Source organism: Miniopterus schreibersii (genome assembly GCF_964146895.1).
Source record: "Miniopterus schreibersii genome assembly, chromosome: 2".
NCBI classification, from domain to species: Eukaryota; Metazoa; Chordata; class Mammalia; order Chiroptera; family Miniopteridae; genus Miniopterus; species Miniopterus schreibersii.
In genome coordinates, this window is record NC_138102.1 from 104,140,787 (window position 1) to 104,153,830 (window position 13,044).

General features: G+C 47.2%; 1 protein-coding gene across 8 annotated transcripts in view; it reads right to left on the bottom strand.

Annotated features, from left to right (window-relative positions):
* CACNA1C (calcium voltage-gated channel subunit alpha1 C) overlaps positions 1-13,044 on the bottom strand; it is a 590,073-nt gene that overhangs the window by 90,957 nt on the left and 486,072 nt on the right. For all 8 annotated transcript variants that reach the window (XM_081130589.1, XM_081130588.1, XM_081130587.1 and 5 more), the window contains 6 exons: positions 12,252-12,459; positions 11,169-11,289; positions 9,511-9,625; positions 8,636-8,756; positions 8,240-8,309; positions 1,644-1,776 (listed from right to left, as the gene is read on the bottom strand). In XM_081130589.1, the coding sequence (XP_080986715.1) occupies positions 1,644-1,776; positions 8,240-8,309; positions 8,636-8,756; positions 9,511-9,625; positions 11,169-11,289; positions 12,252-12,459 (768 nt within the window). The remainder of the gene's footprint in view (positions 1-1,643; positions 1,777-8,239; positions 8,310-8,635; positions 8,757-9,510; positions 9,626-11,168; positions 11,290-12,251; positions 12,460-13,044) is intronic.

Below are 13,044 nucleotides of genomic sequence, written 5' to 3' on the forward strand. Positions count from 1 at the left end.
TTTATTCTGTGTAATAGGAGCTAGAGATAAGGGGAGATTACCTACAAAGAAATGATAGTAGGAATTAGGAATAACAGCTAATTTTATAGTAGAATAGTACATTTAACATGCTGAGGGACAAAACCCGTCAATCCAAAATTGTGTGCACAACAAAATTATTTTTAAGACAAAAAATGAAAAAGACAAGTATCACATGATTTCATTCATATGTGGAATCTAATGAACAAAATAAACAAAATAGATACAGAGACATAGAAGCAAGGAATAGACTGACGAATCTGAGAAGGAAGGGGGGGAGGGCGGTGGGAATAGATTAACCAAAGAACTTATATGCATATATGCATAACCCATGGACACAGACAATAATGCAGTGAAGGCCTTGGGGAGGGTGCAGGCTGGAGGGGGTCAGTGAGGGGAAAAAGGGTACATCTGTAATACTTTCGACAATAAAAATAAATTTAAAAATACTGATTGATGGCCCTAGCTGGTTTGGCTCAGTGGTTAGAGCCTTTGCCCGAGACTGAAGGGTCTTGGGTTCAGTTCTGATCAAGGGCATGTACCTCAGTTGCAGGCTCAATCCCCGGCCCCAGTTGGAGTTCACGCGGGCAGCAACCAATTGATGTGTCTCTCTCTCCCTCTCTCCCCCCCTCCCTCCCTCACTCCCTCACTTCCACTCTTTCTGAAAAGCAATGGAAAAAATATCCTCAGGTGAGGATTAAAAAAACAAACAAAAAAACTCCTCAAAAAACTGATTGATGAAAACTAACATGTGTACATATCCAAATATATGGGTGGAAACTGAAACGTTAAAATAAAAGAGTCAAATTTCAGTATCAAACAAGCAAAAAGAGAAATGAAAACAACTATAGGTAAACAGAGGCCAAATGAATTTATCATAAAGGAACTACAGGAACTTCTAAAGAATGTACTTTAGAACAACTGAAATTAGTATGTCAACTGTAACTGAAAAGTAAAAAAAAAAAAAAAGTGCCATTTAAAAAAAGAGAAGAAAAGAAAGTACTTTAAGAAGGAAAATAATGATTGCAGAAGGATGGACTGGTAAGTTGTATGTAAACCCAAACATACACTGTCTATATAACAGTACTGATGCTGATAACGATGTCTAACTTGGGTTAAAAATAAAGGTCAGGACTAAACACAAATCAACAATAACATGTAAGGCAGGAGGGGTTGAGAAGAGTTAAAATAGTCTAAGCTCCTTCTATTTGGAAGAAGTTAAGGATATTTTGCACAAAGTTAAAGACCCTGTTTAGCTTTACACTTTGTTAAGTTAAATAGACTTACTAATTACCAAGAATAATCACCAAAAGAATAGAAATAGAGTTTACATATTTCAAAAAATGAAGAGAAAAATATACACAGGCCTTCTGATGCGAAATCCAGAACCCTTTTCCCTAAAAAGAGATAAGGGGCAGATAACCTACAAAGAAACGATAGTAGGAATGACAGCTGACCTTACGGTGGAATAATGCATTTCACACGCTGAGAGACAAAACCCGTCCCTCTCTTCACACAAGTTGTGGGGAGCTGGGGCAGTCCCAGGCTCTACCCACAGGCTGGCACCTGCTGGTCTTGGATCATGGGGAGCGCAGAGCCCCACCCTCCCCACTGTGCTCACACACCTGTTGGTGGGGCTGAAGATGAAAAATGCACTGGCTTCAGGCATGGGCGCTGCCTTTTCCTTAAGGTGCAGCTCAGAGAGAGGGCGTGGGCGTGGGCCCACAGGCATCTCAGGCCCCTCCTCCTCCTCTTCTCCTGTAAGAAAAAAAGCACCTTCTAAATAACTCCACTACTCCCAGTTACTTTTACCACTGCTCTGCCTACTTTCAGAGACCTTCCTACTGACAAGAATCAAGACATCACTTGTATTTCTGAAAACACAGGGTACCAACCAAGACAGACACTCAGCTCTCTCCTCGTGGGCACTGCTGGAGTTCATCTCTGTTAGAGGAAGACTCTCCTGATGCAGCACATGATAAGGGGGTTGTAAGCAGGGTGACTGACTCATGCCTGTTTTCCCAGGACTGGACTGGTTTTTAAACTGAAATTCCCACATCCCAGGAAACCCCTCAGTCCCATGCAGTTTGGGATGGTTGATCATCCTAGTTGTAAGGCACTAGAAAAGGAGACCAGGTTAGACTAGGGCACTGCCAGGTAGGGGAAAGGGCATGGCTTAGTTGGCTTGTGGGATCCCTTGCAAACAACCCCATCCTTACAGATTCCAGGAGTTTAAATCAACACTCTCCCCATTTCTGAAAATACAAAAATTCATGGGCTGTAGGGATAATGGGGCAATAATGCTGACCGCAACATTTAATGTACACCAAAGGCAAATGATTCTCCCTTTGCTTGCAAGCTCACTGCCCACGGAAGGAGACCCGTGCATGCTCTGTTCTGATCAAATGCATTTAAAATGTTTAGAAGGGGAATGGGAATTAAGAGCATGGACTCTTCAGTCAATGCCTTGGCTCTGTTTCTTTCTGGCTATGAGGATTTTATTTAGTCTCTCTGTGCCTCAGTTTCCCCATCTGTAAGATGGGGTAATAGTCCATCCGTATTTCCGAATGGTTCACATAGCAAATGGTATATAAATGCTAGCTGTTGTTTTTTTCCACAGGAGAGACGCTTACCTCTAAATTGGTGCTTAGCATATCTCTCAGCCTAATGTTTGCAGGCGGCTATTTCCCTGACAGAATTTCTGCTCACATCAAACTATTCCGAACACTCTCTGTATTGGGTTAAATAATGTCCATAAAATTCATGCCCTCCTGGAAACTCAGAATGTGACCCCATTCTGAAAATAGCATCTTTGCAGGTGTAATTAGTTATGATGAAGTCATACTGGACTAAGGTGGGTCCTAAATCCAAGGAGTGTCATCCTTCTAGGGAGAGACACAGACACACACAGAGAGAAGGCCATATGAAGACAGCAGCAGAGACTGGGGTGATGCAGCTAAAAGCCAGGAACACCAAGGACTGCATCAGCCGGCAGAAACTAGGAAGAGGCAAGGAGGGATTCTCTTAGAGCCTTCAGAGGGAGTGTGGCCCTGCCAACACCTTGATTTGAGACTTCTTGGCTCCAGAATGTGAGGGAATACATTTCTGCTGTCTAGTAATTTGTTGTGGTAGCCCCAGGAAATGCATACACTCACTGTGGGCTTTCTCCTTTCTGCACAGTCTCCCTGTTGGAACTGCCCTTCAACTCCCTCTCTGCAGGGTTACCAGGATTCCCACAGACAGCATGGTTCACCTGGCTTTCCTGCGAGCCTGGGCTCTAGGGAGTAACCTGTGGATTCCAGCAGCACCTTCAGCTTCCCACATTCACTTGGCACTTAGGACACAATACCTTATATGCTGGCTATTTTATTCTTCTTCTTATTTTTTTATTGAATTCAAATAAATGGCATCGATTCATAAAACCATACAGGTTTCAAGTGTACAACTCAACAAAACACCATCTGCACACTGCATTGTGGCCCATAGCCCCAAGCAAAGCCTCTGTCCCCATTTATTCCCCTTTGCCCTCCACCTACCCCCCACCACCCTTCCCTCTGGCTATCACCACACTATTGCTATATATATATATATATATTTGGGTTTTTGGCTTACTCCCTTCCGTTCTACCTCTTCCATCTCTTTATGCACTGAAAACCCTGGAGAGAAAAACCATGCTGGCACATAGTAGCCCTTCTTTCTTTCTTTTTTAAATCCTCACCTGAGGAAATGTTTTTTACTGATTTTAGAGAGAGAGGGAGGGAGGGAGAGAGAGAAACATCCATGTGAGAGAGAAACATGGATTGGTTGCATCTTGGACGCACCCCAACTAGGATCAAACCCGTAACCTAAGTATGTGCCCTGACAGGGAATCAACCCCCCAACGTTTTGGTGCATGGGACGATGTTCCAACCAACTGAGCCACCTAGCCAGGGGGCCCTTATTTTTTGATGATTAAACTTCTATACCAACATTGGCTTCATAAGTAAGGGGAATTTACAAAAGAAGATCAGGTGGAGACTAAACTGGTTGGAGAGAGAGTTTGGGAAGTGGTGTTATGGACCAGCCATGCTCTGCAGGATCACCTCTGGTTAAAATGAAGCCAGAGAAAAACCACCTGGCACAGAATGTGGCTCTTTATCAAGCAAGAAGTGTTTTGGGACTCAAGGCTTTTTTGGAGGAGCAGCTGAATATAGATTAAATAAATCAGATTCTTTTCCTAGAGTAATTAGAGTTGACCAACAATGCAATTAATATTTTCAGCAGGAGAGAGGCACAAGATGAAGAACTGTATACAGGCCAAGGGTAGAAGCCTCTATACCAAACCTGAGTATGTAAAAGAAAGGTAAACTCTTTCACTTACAAAATAAAGTAAAACCAGAGTTGACCTAAATCATGATATTTACAAGTGAAATTTAAGTAAGGATCTTAAGTTTCTGCCTAGCTGTTTGTATTCTTTTCAGTTTTGCTCCAAATACCCAACACCTCCTTGTTCATGATAATTTGATCACAGGTAATTTAATGCTTATCTTAATCATTTGTGTTTATAGAAAAATACATTTACTAGCTTTGTGCTTTCCCAAGTTCCTCACGAGGAATCCTGCATGCTCTCTCAGTAGCCTGCCTGGGCACCTGCTCTGACCTAGTCCCGGCCCCTTTGTTCTCTCTGCTGCAGGCACACTGGCCTCTTTGGATTCCTCCTTAGACAAATGCATTCCACCTCTGAGATTGTGCACTTGCTAGACCCTCCACCTAGATAGCTTTTCCCTTCAATTTCCATATGTCTGGTTCAGAATTCCACATGATTCCTTCAGGTTTCAGCCTGAAGGTTGCCTCCTCAAAGAGGCCTTCACTGACTTTACAGCCAAAGCAGCAGCCCAGTGGTTCAATCACAGCCCTTGGTTTTAGTGCCTGATGCTACCTTTCTGGCTGGTTTGCTTTTTGCTCATTGTCTGTCTCCCCCCTGAAGTGTCAGCTGCAGGAGAGCAGGAGTATCCCGGTGCCTGCCACGATGCCTGGCACACAGTAGGTGCTTGCTAAGCAGTTATTAAGTGAATGAATATCTCCAAGGTTTCTTCCAGCTCTGTGTCTATGACAATAGTATGGTTCTGAAATAACTTCTTCCTTTCCAACTCTTTGAACTCAAAGCCCAGTCAAGACCACCCTTGCCCATGAAGCCTCCCTGATGTAACCCCACCTTACTGCTCTCCTCCTCGAACCCCTTGCAGCAATTCAAGTGTCTGCCACAACATCTAATCCGGTACTATACATTTCTTCTTCATTGTGCTTGTTAATTTTAAGTCCTTAGTGACTCTTAAGAACTTGTGTATGTTCACTCAAATCAATCAATCAATTACATAAAAACAGAATCTTGGCACAATGCTTTCCTTCCTGGGCAAGCAGATACTTCTAAAAGCTTGTATATACCAAGATGGAAGGCTAAAATCAACCAGTGAGCTTTGGAGATTAAACCAAGAGGGAAGGACTGACTGGCCAACATGGGTCTGTATGGCTGCTCTGCGAATTAGAAACAGGCCCCTCCTCCCAGCGTTCATGGGAGGGCAGAGGCCCTGGCCAGCAGAGTGAAGGCTGCAGTTTAGGCCCCACTCAGCTGCTCCACGCACGCCTTTGGTTGCACCCTGGACAAGTAAACACAACAGCCTGCAGAGAGGGGTGATGGCAGAGGGAGCAGAAGCGCTCTGGCATTGTCCCTTTTCTCTCTGGAAGCCTGGTGGAAGGTGGGGCAGGACAATGCTCACCAGAGCTGTCTCCCAAGGGGCACAGCAGGGGTGAGCTGCACGTAAGCTTCAAAAGCAGAAAGGGCAGTGTTTGGGAGGACAACAGCAGGTCAGCGGAGAAAGAGGCAGGAACAAGATACTGACAAGAAGAGACAACAGGTCAAGTGACCTTGGAGGAGTCATTGGGGGTGTCTGATGCACCTGGTACTAAAGGAGGCAGGAGCAGCTTTGCAGAGGCAGAGGCATGGACCTATGAGCCAGGAGATCATGGTTTGATTCCCCAGGGCACATGCCCAGATTGCGGGCTTGATCCCCAATATCGGGGGTGCAGGAGGCAGCCAATCAATGACTCTCTCATTGTTGACGTCTCTCTCTCCCTCTCCCTTCCTCTCTCTGAAATTTAAAAAAAAAAAAAGAGTGTTCTGTCCTTGGGTGAGAAAATGGAAACCAGAGATAGTGAACAAATGGGGGAGGGGGACTTAAGAGTTGGTTTTAAAGGCCTGAATCGTGATTGGGGCAGCTGAGGCAGGACAGCCTCAGTTATCTATGGACCAGAGGGAGTAGAAGCTTGGGACCAAAGGATACAAAGGCCTTGGTATGAAGGAGGGTAGAGAAGTATGGCATATGATCAGGGAAAAGGGCATGTCCTAAAAAAATCTCAAGAATCCTGAGGAATCAGCAGAGTGTGGGAATAGATTTTCAGTTTAGAAGCAAAACCTTTCCAAGAATCCTTAAAGCTGGGCCAACAGATAGACACTTCTATGATGGCTGACAAGATGGCAACAGGATCCTCATCAGTCCTTTCTCCCCTGGACCTGCTTCTTTTTTATTTCATTAGAGCAACAGAGAAGAGAAAAGCCATGAGTATAATAAAATGACAGAGTTTGAGGCTACTGTCATAGGTGTGTGTCTGCCCCGCCACCTTGTAGAGAAAAGAGCTTGTGCAGGGCAGCCTCTTGAAGCCACGGGCAGGTGGGGCGGGCTCTGCTTATGGCCCAGAGAGATTTGTTTTATTACTGTCTTTCTTTTTAAACTTTAATAATAATAATCTTCCTTATAATAATCCTACACATAGAGAGCCTTGCATGGTGGACCTCCATACCCAGCTCCACCAACTATTGACAGTTTGCCCATCTTGTTTCATTTACTTCTCCTGTTCCCATTTTTAAAAAATTGGATTAAAGTGATCTCTAAATATTTTAGACTGCAGCTATAAACACTTCAGTATTTTAAAAACAGAAGTACAATGGTATCATTATACTAACAAGATTAACAAAAACTACTTAAATCATGTAGTTCCCAGTCCATATGCAATTTCCCCCAATTATCTAAAACAATGTCATTTCAAAGCCTATTTGGTCATGCAGGATCAAAACTAAATCCTCCCATTGCATTTGGCCAATATTCTTCTATGTCTTTGAAATTCTGTGAGAGTTTCCACCCCGAAGGGTTTTAACACTTCAGAAGACCTAGTGCCCAGCACCTGGAAACACCCTCCCTGCTCTTCTGTCCAAGCCCCAGGAAGCCCAGACTTATTTCCCTTGCAGAGGGAGGTGAGAGAATGGAATGACAGCAAGCAGCCTGCTTCCCTGGGACGCGAGAAGGTGGCTGCTGGTGTCCTTGCAGAGAATCCAGCAGAGAACCAGTGGAGGGAAAGCAAAAGGAAAACCTAGTTTTGCTTATAAATGCAGAAGGTTGCCAGCTTCCTAATGTGGCTACCAACCCAAATACGGCCTAACCTATACAGAGAAGGAAATGTCAGTGAAACCAATAGTCCCTTATTGTGTGTAACTGACTGCAAGCTTGAAGCTGGTGCTAATATCTTCAATTGTAGGTAAAAGGAGGCAGACCCAGGGCTGGTACAGGATGTGGGGTTTCAGGAGGCAGAGAAGTGAATCCTAGAGGGAGGCCTAAGGAACTCTGACATTCAAACCCTCCCAAAGGAGACTGCCTGCCACTGTACAGCTCAGAGAGAAGATGAGTTGGTACTAGCTCTTTTTATAATAAGAGACCTGAAAGCAGTTTGCAAAGCGACAAGTGGGACATCTGTGGCGGCAGCTGTCCTTGTACTCAGCTCTGCCTCCTGAGTAAGGACAAGACAGATTTGGAATTTACTATTATTATTTAGTGCACATGATACTGAGACATATGTTAGACTAATGAATTATATAAAGTTAATAATGATTTTACAACATAGGATATAATAAAACCTTAAATGTATACAGAATCCATCTTCCAAAGGACATGAAAGCACCGCGCAAACATAATTTATTTAATCTTATACTATTATTGTGAGCAAACCAGGAGCAGTTTCCCCCAGAAGATAACTGGTAATGCTTAAGTACAGAGACCTGAGACATTCAGAATGCAAGGTGCTGTAGAGGAAGATTGGAACCACTGGTCCCTGATACAAGGTTACTTTCATATGGCTGTGGAATTTGGGTCCCTCCCCCAGCCTCCCCAGGGGTCAGGCAGTGGAACTGTACCTGTCGTTTCTGGGTTGGGGTAGACACTCTTGTCCTCATTTTCATTGGGCTGCAGGTCATCCACGTTGATCTAGGCAGCCAAGGGAGAGGGGAGGAAGAATCCAGTTAGACATGTCCCAGGTTTCAGAGGCTTGGGGTAGCCCTGAAGCTGCATTATAGTCAGTGGCTGAGCTATTGACTCAAAAATAGACCCTCATTACTTTGCGCAGACCCTCGAGACGTTAACAGAGGCTGGGATTCAACCACCATCCGCTCTTCACGTTCCTGCTCTCCTGCTCCACCCTCGCTGACCTTAACCCACCGAGCCTCTTTTCACCCTTGTTCTTTTCCGTGGGTGTCTAGCCTGGGAAGGTCCCTGCCTCCCCTCCCAGCTCCTGGAAGGAGGTGGCCACTCACCTTGGTGGTGGGTGGGGACTCTCCGTCAGCTGTGATGGATTTCAGCTCGATTTTCTCCTCCTTGGTCTCCTCCACTGTCGGCTTCTCCACCGCCTCCTGTTTCTTCTCTGGGCTGGCAGTCCTGGCCGGTCAGCAGGAGAAAAACATAAAGGGATGTTTACTGGACTGATAGGGAGCAGGGATAGGGAACTGCCTGTGGTCTGTTGGGGCCAGGGGGAGCAGATTCTCTGTGCCTATGTCCATCTTCCTTCACCCAGGGCACAGGCCATGTGCAGCTCAATCGCAAATGCTACTGGGCTGGGCCCAGGACCTGGCTCCTGGCCACACCTTGCTAAGCTGGGTACTCGGTTGGCCTTCTCCAGCCCCTAAGTCAGAGAAAGGTTCTGGATCTCATTCAGGATGGGCTCCTGGAGAACTCTGCTCAGTGCTCAGCAGATATGTGGCCTAGGACAGTCCCATCTAGACAATGACAGAAGACAATGCAGGGCCCGATTTTGTCTTCAAAACAGTGAGGGGGAATCTCTCTTTCACCTGAAGGTACATTTCTCCAAGTGGGTGCCTCCCACCCTCCCATCCTTTGCTCCCCTTACCTACGATGACTCCTTTTCTCAAAGGAGAAAACCCTAGCTTCCTAGACAGGTGGGACAATGCAGCCAGTTCCCAGAAGCTAAAATTCATCATGGTCCCCACTTTGGAACGATGCCTAGGCATTAGGGGAGAGGCCCAACCTACTCTAGGAGGTCCTAAACCCAGTGCCCTTCTGGGAGGGACACAGGCTAACAGAGGGCGTGCCCACACCTCTCTTTACCACCATTGAGAATGGCATTCAGAGCTGGACGTGGGGGCCCCGGGCCTGGGTCAGCTTAGAGGGTTACCTGGCCAGCTTCTTTCTCTCCTTTTCTTCTTCTTCCTCCTTTTGGGCAGATGTGAGGCTCTCAGCATCAGCCAGGTTGTCCACAGCAATGGCCAAGAACACATTCAGTAGGATATCTGTTTGTGTCCGTTCTTAAAGAAAATGACCCTTGGCCTTGGGATTCCAGTGGGCACAGGGGACAGGGAGGGGGCAGAACATGCAGGGGTAGAGTTCCCCACAGAGAGAGCTCAACAGTGACTCACTTTGAGGGGCAGTGAGCTCAGGGGTGTCCCTCCTCCATCCCTGTCCCTCCCCATCACCCTACTAGCTACCTGGAATTTTCTAAGGGGTAGAGAGCAGGCTGGCTTTCAGGCTAGAGCAGGGAGGGAGGGAGGCAGTGAGCCCTGCCTTGCCCTTTAATTGCTGGGTTTCAGTAATGGTTTCCCCACAGAGATGACTGGCTGTAATTGACATTATAAACAGCATTGTCTCTAACAGAATGCAGAAGGCTCTTAAGAGCTGTTCATTGTAATTGGGCACTGAGGAGGCAGCCTGATATCCCTGCCAACTCTCAATGTGAGCGGCCCATACAAAGACCCTTGGAGGGTCAGGTGGAGCTGGCCAAAGTTTGGCATGTCCCAACTGAAGTGGCTGTTTGCCCTCTTCGTCTCCCTCCACCCCCAACCTTGAATGGAAACACTGTGGGTCAGAGAACTACAGAAGCAAAGAAAGGATCGCTGAACAGCTCTTACCATCTGTTAAGTCTGACCTCCACCCCCAGGCACCCAAAAGTCACACCATTTCACACACAGGGAAACCACAACCGGGGGATGAGGGCTTGTCCAAGATGCTGCTGGGCACCTGCCTTTGGGCCTCACCCCACTGACCCTCACAATGACCCACTGAGTGGCAGGTACTATCACTTTCTCACCCCAGTTTGTCATTTGCAGCGGTTGCCCAGCCTGTGTGTGGGGCCAGGGCCCATGCTTCCTGCACTACATTTAGCTGTGATTTAGACCCAAGTCTACTTGGCTACCCGCCTCTGCACACAACCTTACAGGTTTCCGACCAGGGCAGGGAGGAGAGCCCACATGTGAGGCCCTAAAACATTGCCCACGGACCTGCCAGGCCTGCCTGGTGAGGCCTGTCCAGTTCTGCCTGTGACCAAAGTCCCAGAGAGTGGCTTCAGAGGGAGGGACACTGACCAGAAAGCAGGAGGGTCATTTCAAGGACGAGGTTCAGTCATCGAACTCTCCCGCCTCCATAAGACCAGGGCAGCCAGGGCGGCCAGGCAGCCCGCATCAAGGTGCCTGACACCGGGGTCTGTGTGAGTGGCTGCACGAGGCAATGCAGGGGTGTTTTCACCTCAACTACGATAAGAACATGCCTCCTGGAGATGGGCAGAGCCGCAGCCAGGACAGCACAGGAAGATGAACTTACATCCCGCCTGTGCCAAAGCTCCCGGCTCCTTCCACCAGGACCCTCCTCCAGCTAAGGTGGCACTGGGCAGGGAACTGTTTTCTCCCCCAGAACATGCCTTTCCCCACTTGCCTGGGGCCCTGTGGATGGGCAACCAGTTTTCAGCCCTGAGTTAGGACCCGCGGGCACACCTATTTGACATTGTGCTGTAAGCTGAGGGAGGGTGGGCGGCAGGGGTGGGGAGGCAGGAGCAAAGGATACAGTTTCCACAGATGAAGAGGATGATGAAGTAAATACAGACTAACATCCCTGGAAAAGAGGGGCCGCCATAAGCCATGATCCCATCATACATCACCGAATTCCAGTCCTCCCCGGTCAGGATCTGAATGACACATTCCCACCAATAAGGGACACAGCGTTAGACCAACAGCAAACCCCAAAACTCCCCTGCCCTGCCCCGCTCCGCTAACAAGAACGCCCGAAGTCTCTTCCCAACCCTGGCCATCCTCCTGGCCCCCAGCTCTCCTCCCTGGGATTCTGTGCTATTGACCTGGCAGGCTGACCCTGTCCTTAGACAAAGTGCATGAGCACCAGCATACTATTATTTGAGGAGTGACAGACAGGGCTTCCTGGTCAAACTATCTTCTGCTACCCACAGAGGGTGCACGAGATGGCCACCACTAGCCATTCCTTGGGTTAAGGCATCAAGGGCTCTTCACAGATATGAATGTGCTCATCTGGAGAATAATCCACTACCCGGTTCTCTCCAAACATTAGTCATCTGGGTCCCTGCTTTAAGATTCTGGCAACATCCACATTTTTATTCATTTTTATCTGTAAATCAATCTACTTTTAAGCTTAGACAAGTGCTACTTTAGCTTTGCCCTAAGCCAAAATATCTGCAAAATCACAAAGTTGATGGGCTAGTTATATTTTCCTAGGGACAAGCATGGTGGATAGAAACACAGAGCTCCATCCTTCCCTCCTACAACAGAGCAGTTTGCTTTTATTTGTTTATATTTTGGGCTTCCATATAGAATTTATTTTAATAAAGGGTCCCATAGCTAAGAAAGAGTTTTCAAACCTCTCAATTAGATCTCTTTTCAATGGTCCACCCAACAGTGAAATTCCATGGGGGACTTTGGGTAGGGGAAACTATAGAAGGAACTCAAGGTTCTCCTGGGCACGGACCCTCCATGGCTGATCTATTGCCTGAGGCTGTCCATGCAAGGGTGACACTTCCCACCACCTTGCCAAGGCCCCTTCTTCCTGCTCCCCTCTGCCTCCTCCCCCCACCACTCAATCACCCTCCCGGTCATAATCCCAGCAGAGGAGAGTCCATACCTGAAACACGGTGAGGAGGGACTGGGGGAAGTTATCAAATGTGCTCCTCCGGGTCTGCATCTCATCAAAGTTGAACTTTCCTCCGAAGAGCTGCATCCCCAGGAGGGAGAAGATGATGATGAAGAGGAAGAGGAGCAGCAGCAGGGAGGCGATGGAGCGCACGGAGTTCAGCAAGGATGCTACCAGGTTGCTTAAGGAGTTCCAGTACCTGAGGACCAAATGAGGGAGGGGTCAGCGTCCTCCTACGCTTTCCAGAACTTCATTCCTCATGCACACACCCACTAGAGTTTAAGACAAATTTCAGGTCCCTCTGCTTTCCCCTTTCCTTGGGGTGGTGGTGGTTTGAATTGGGCTGGTAAGCTCCCAACTGGAATATGCAGCTGGTTGACTCAAGGTGCCAGGATCAGTGATGTGTAATGGAGAAGAGACATAGCTGAGGAGCCAGAGCCCAAGTTCTGACCTAGATCTGCCAGTGTGCCTTTGAACGAGTCACTTAACTTCCCTTCTTTCTGCCTCCCCATCTGAAAAATAGAGACAATAGTAGCCCATATTTCATTAATTATTGGGAAGATTACATGAGATAACAAAAAATGAAAAGCCCCCAGGATAGTGTCTGGCGCACAGTCGATGATGATTAGTATTATTACCACTATTGGGTTTTAGACAGAAAAACACTTTTCCCCCTAGGAACGCTGCCCTCAGCCCCGCCCAGCAGAGGCATGAGTTAGATCACCCACGGGTAAGAGGGTGTGTTACTTAGCAAAGTTTCCCAAATTTACCTTGTCCAAAGAAT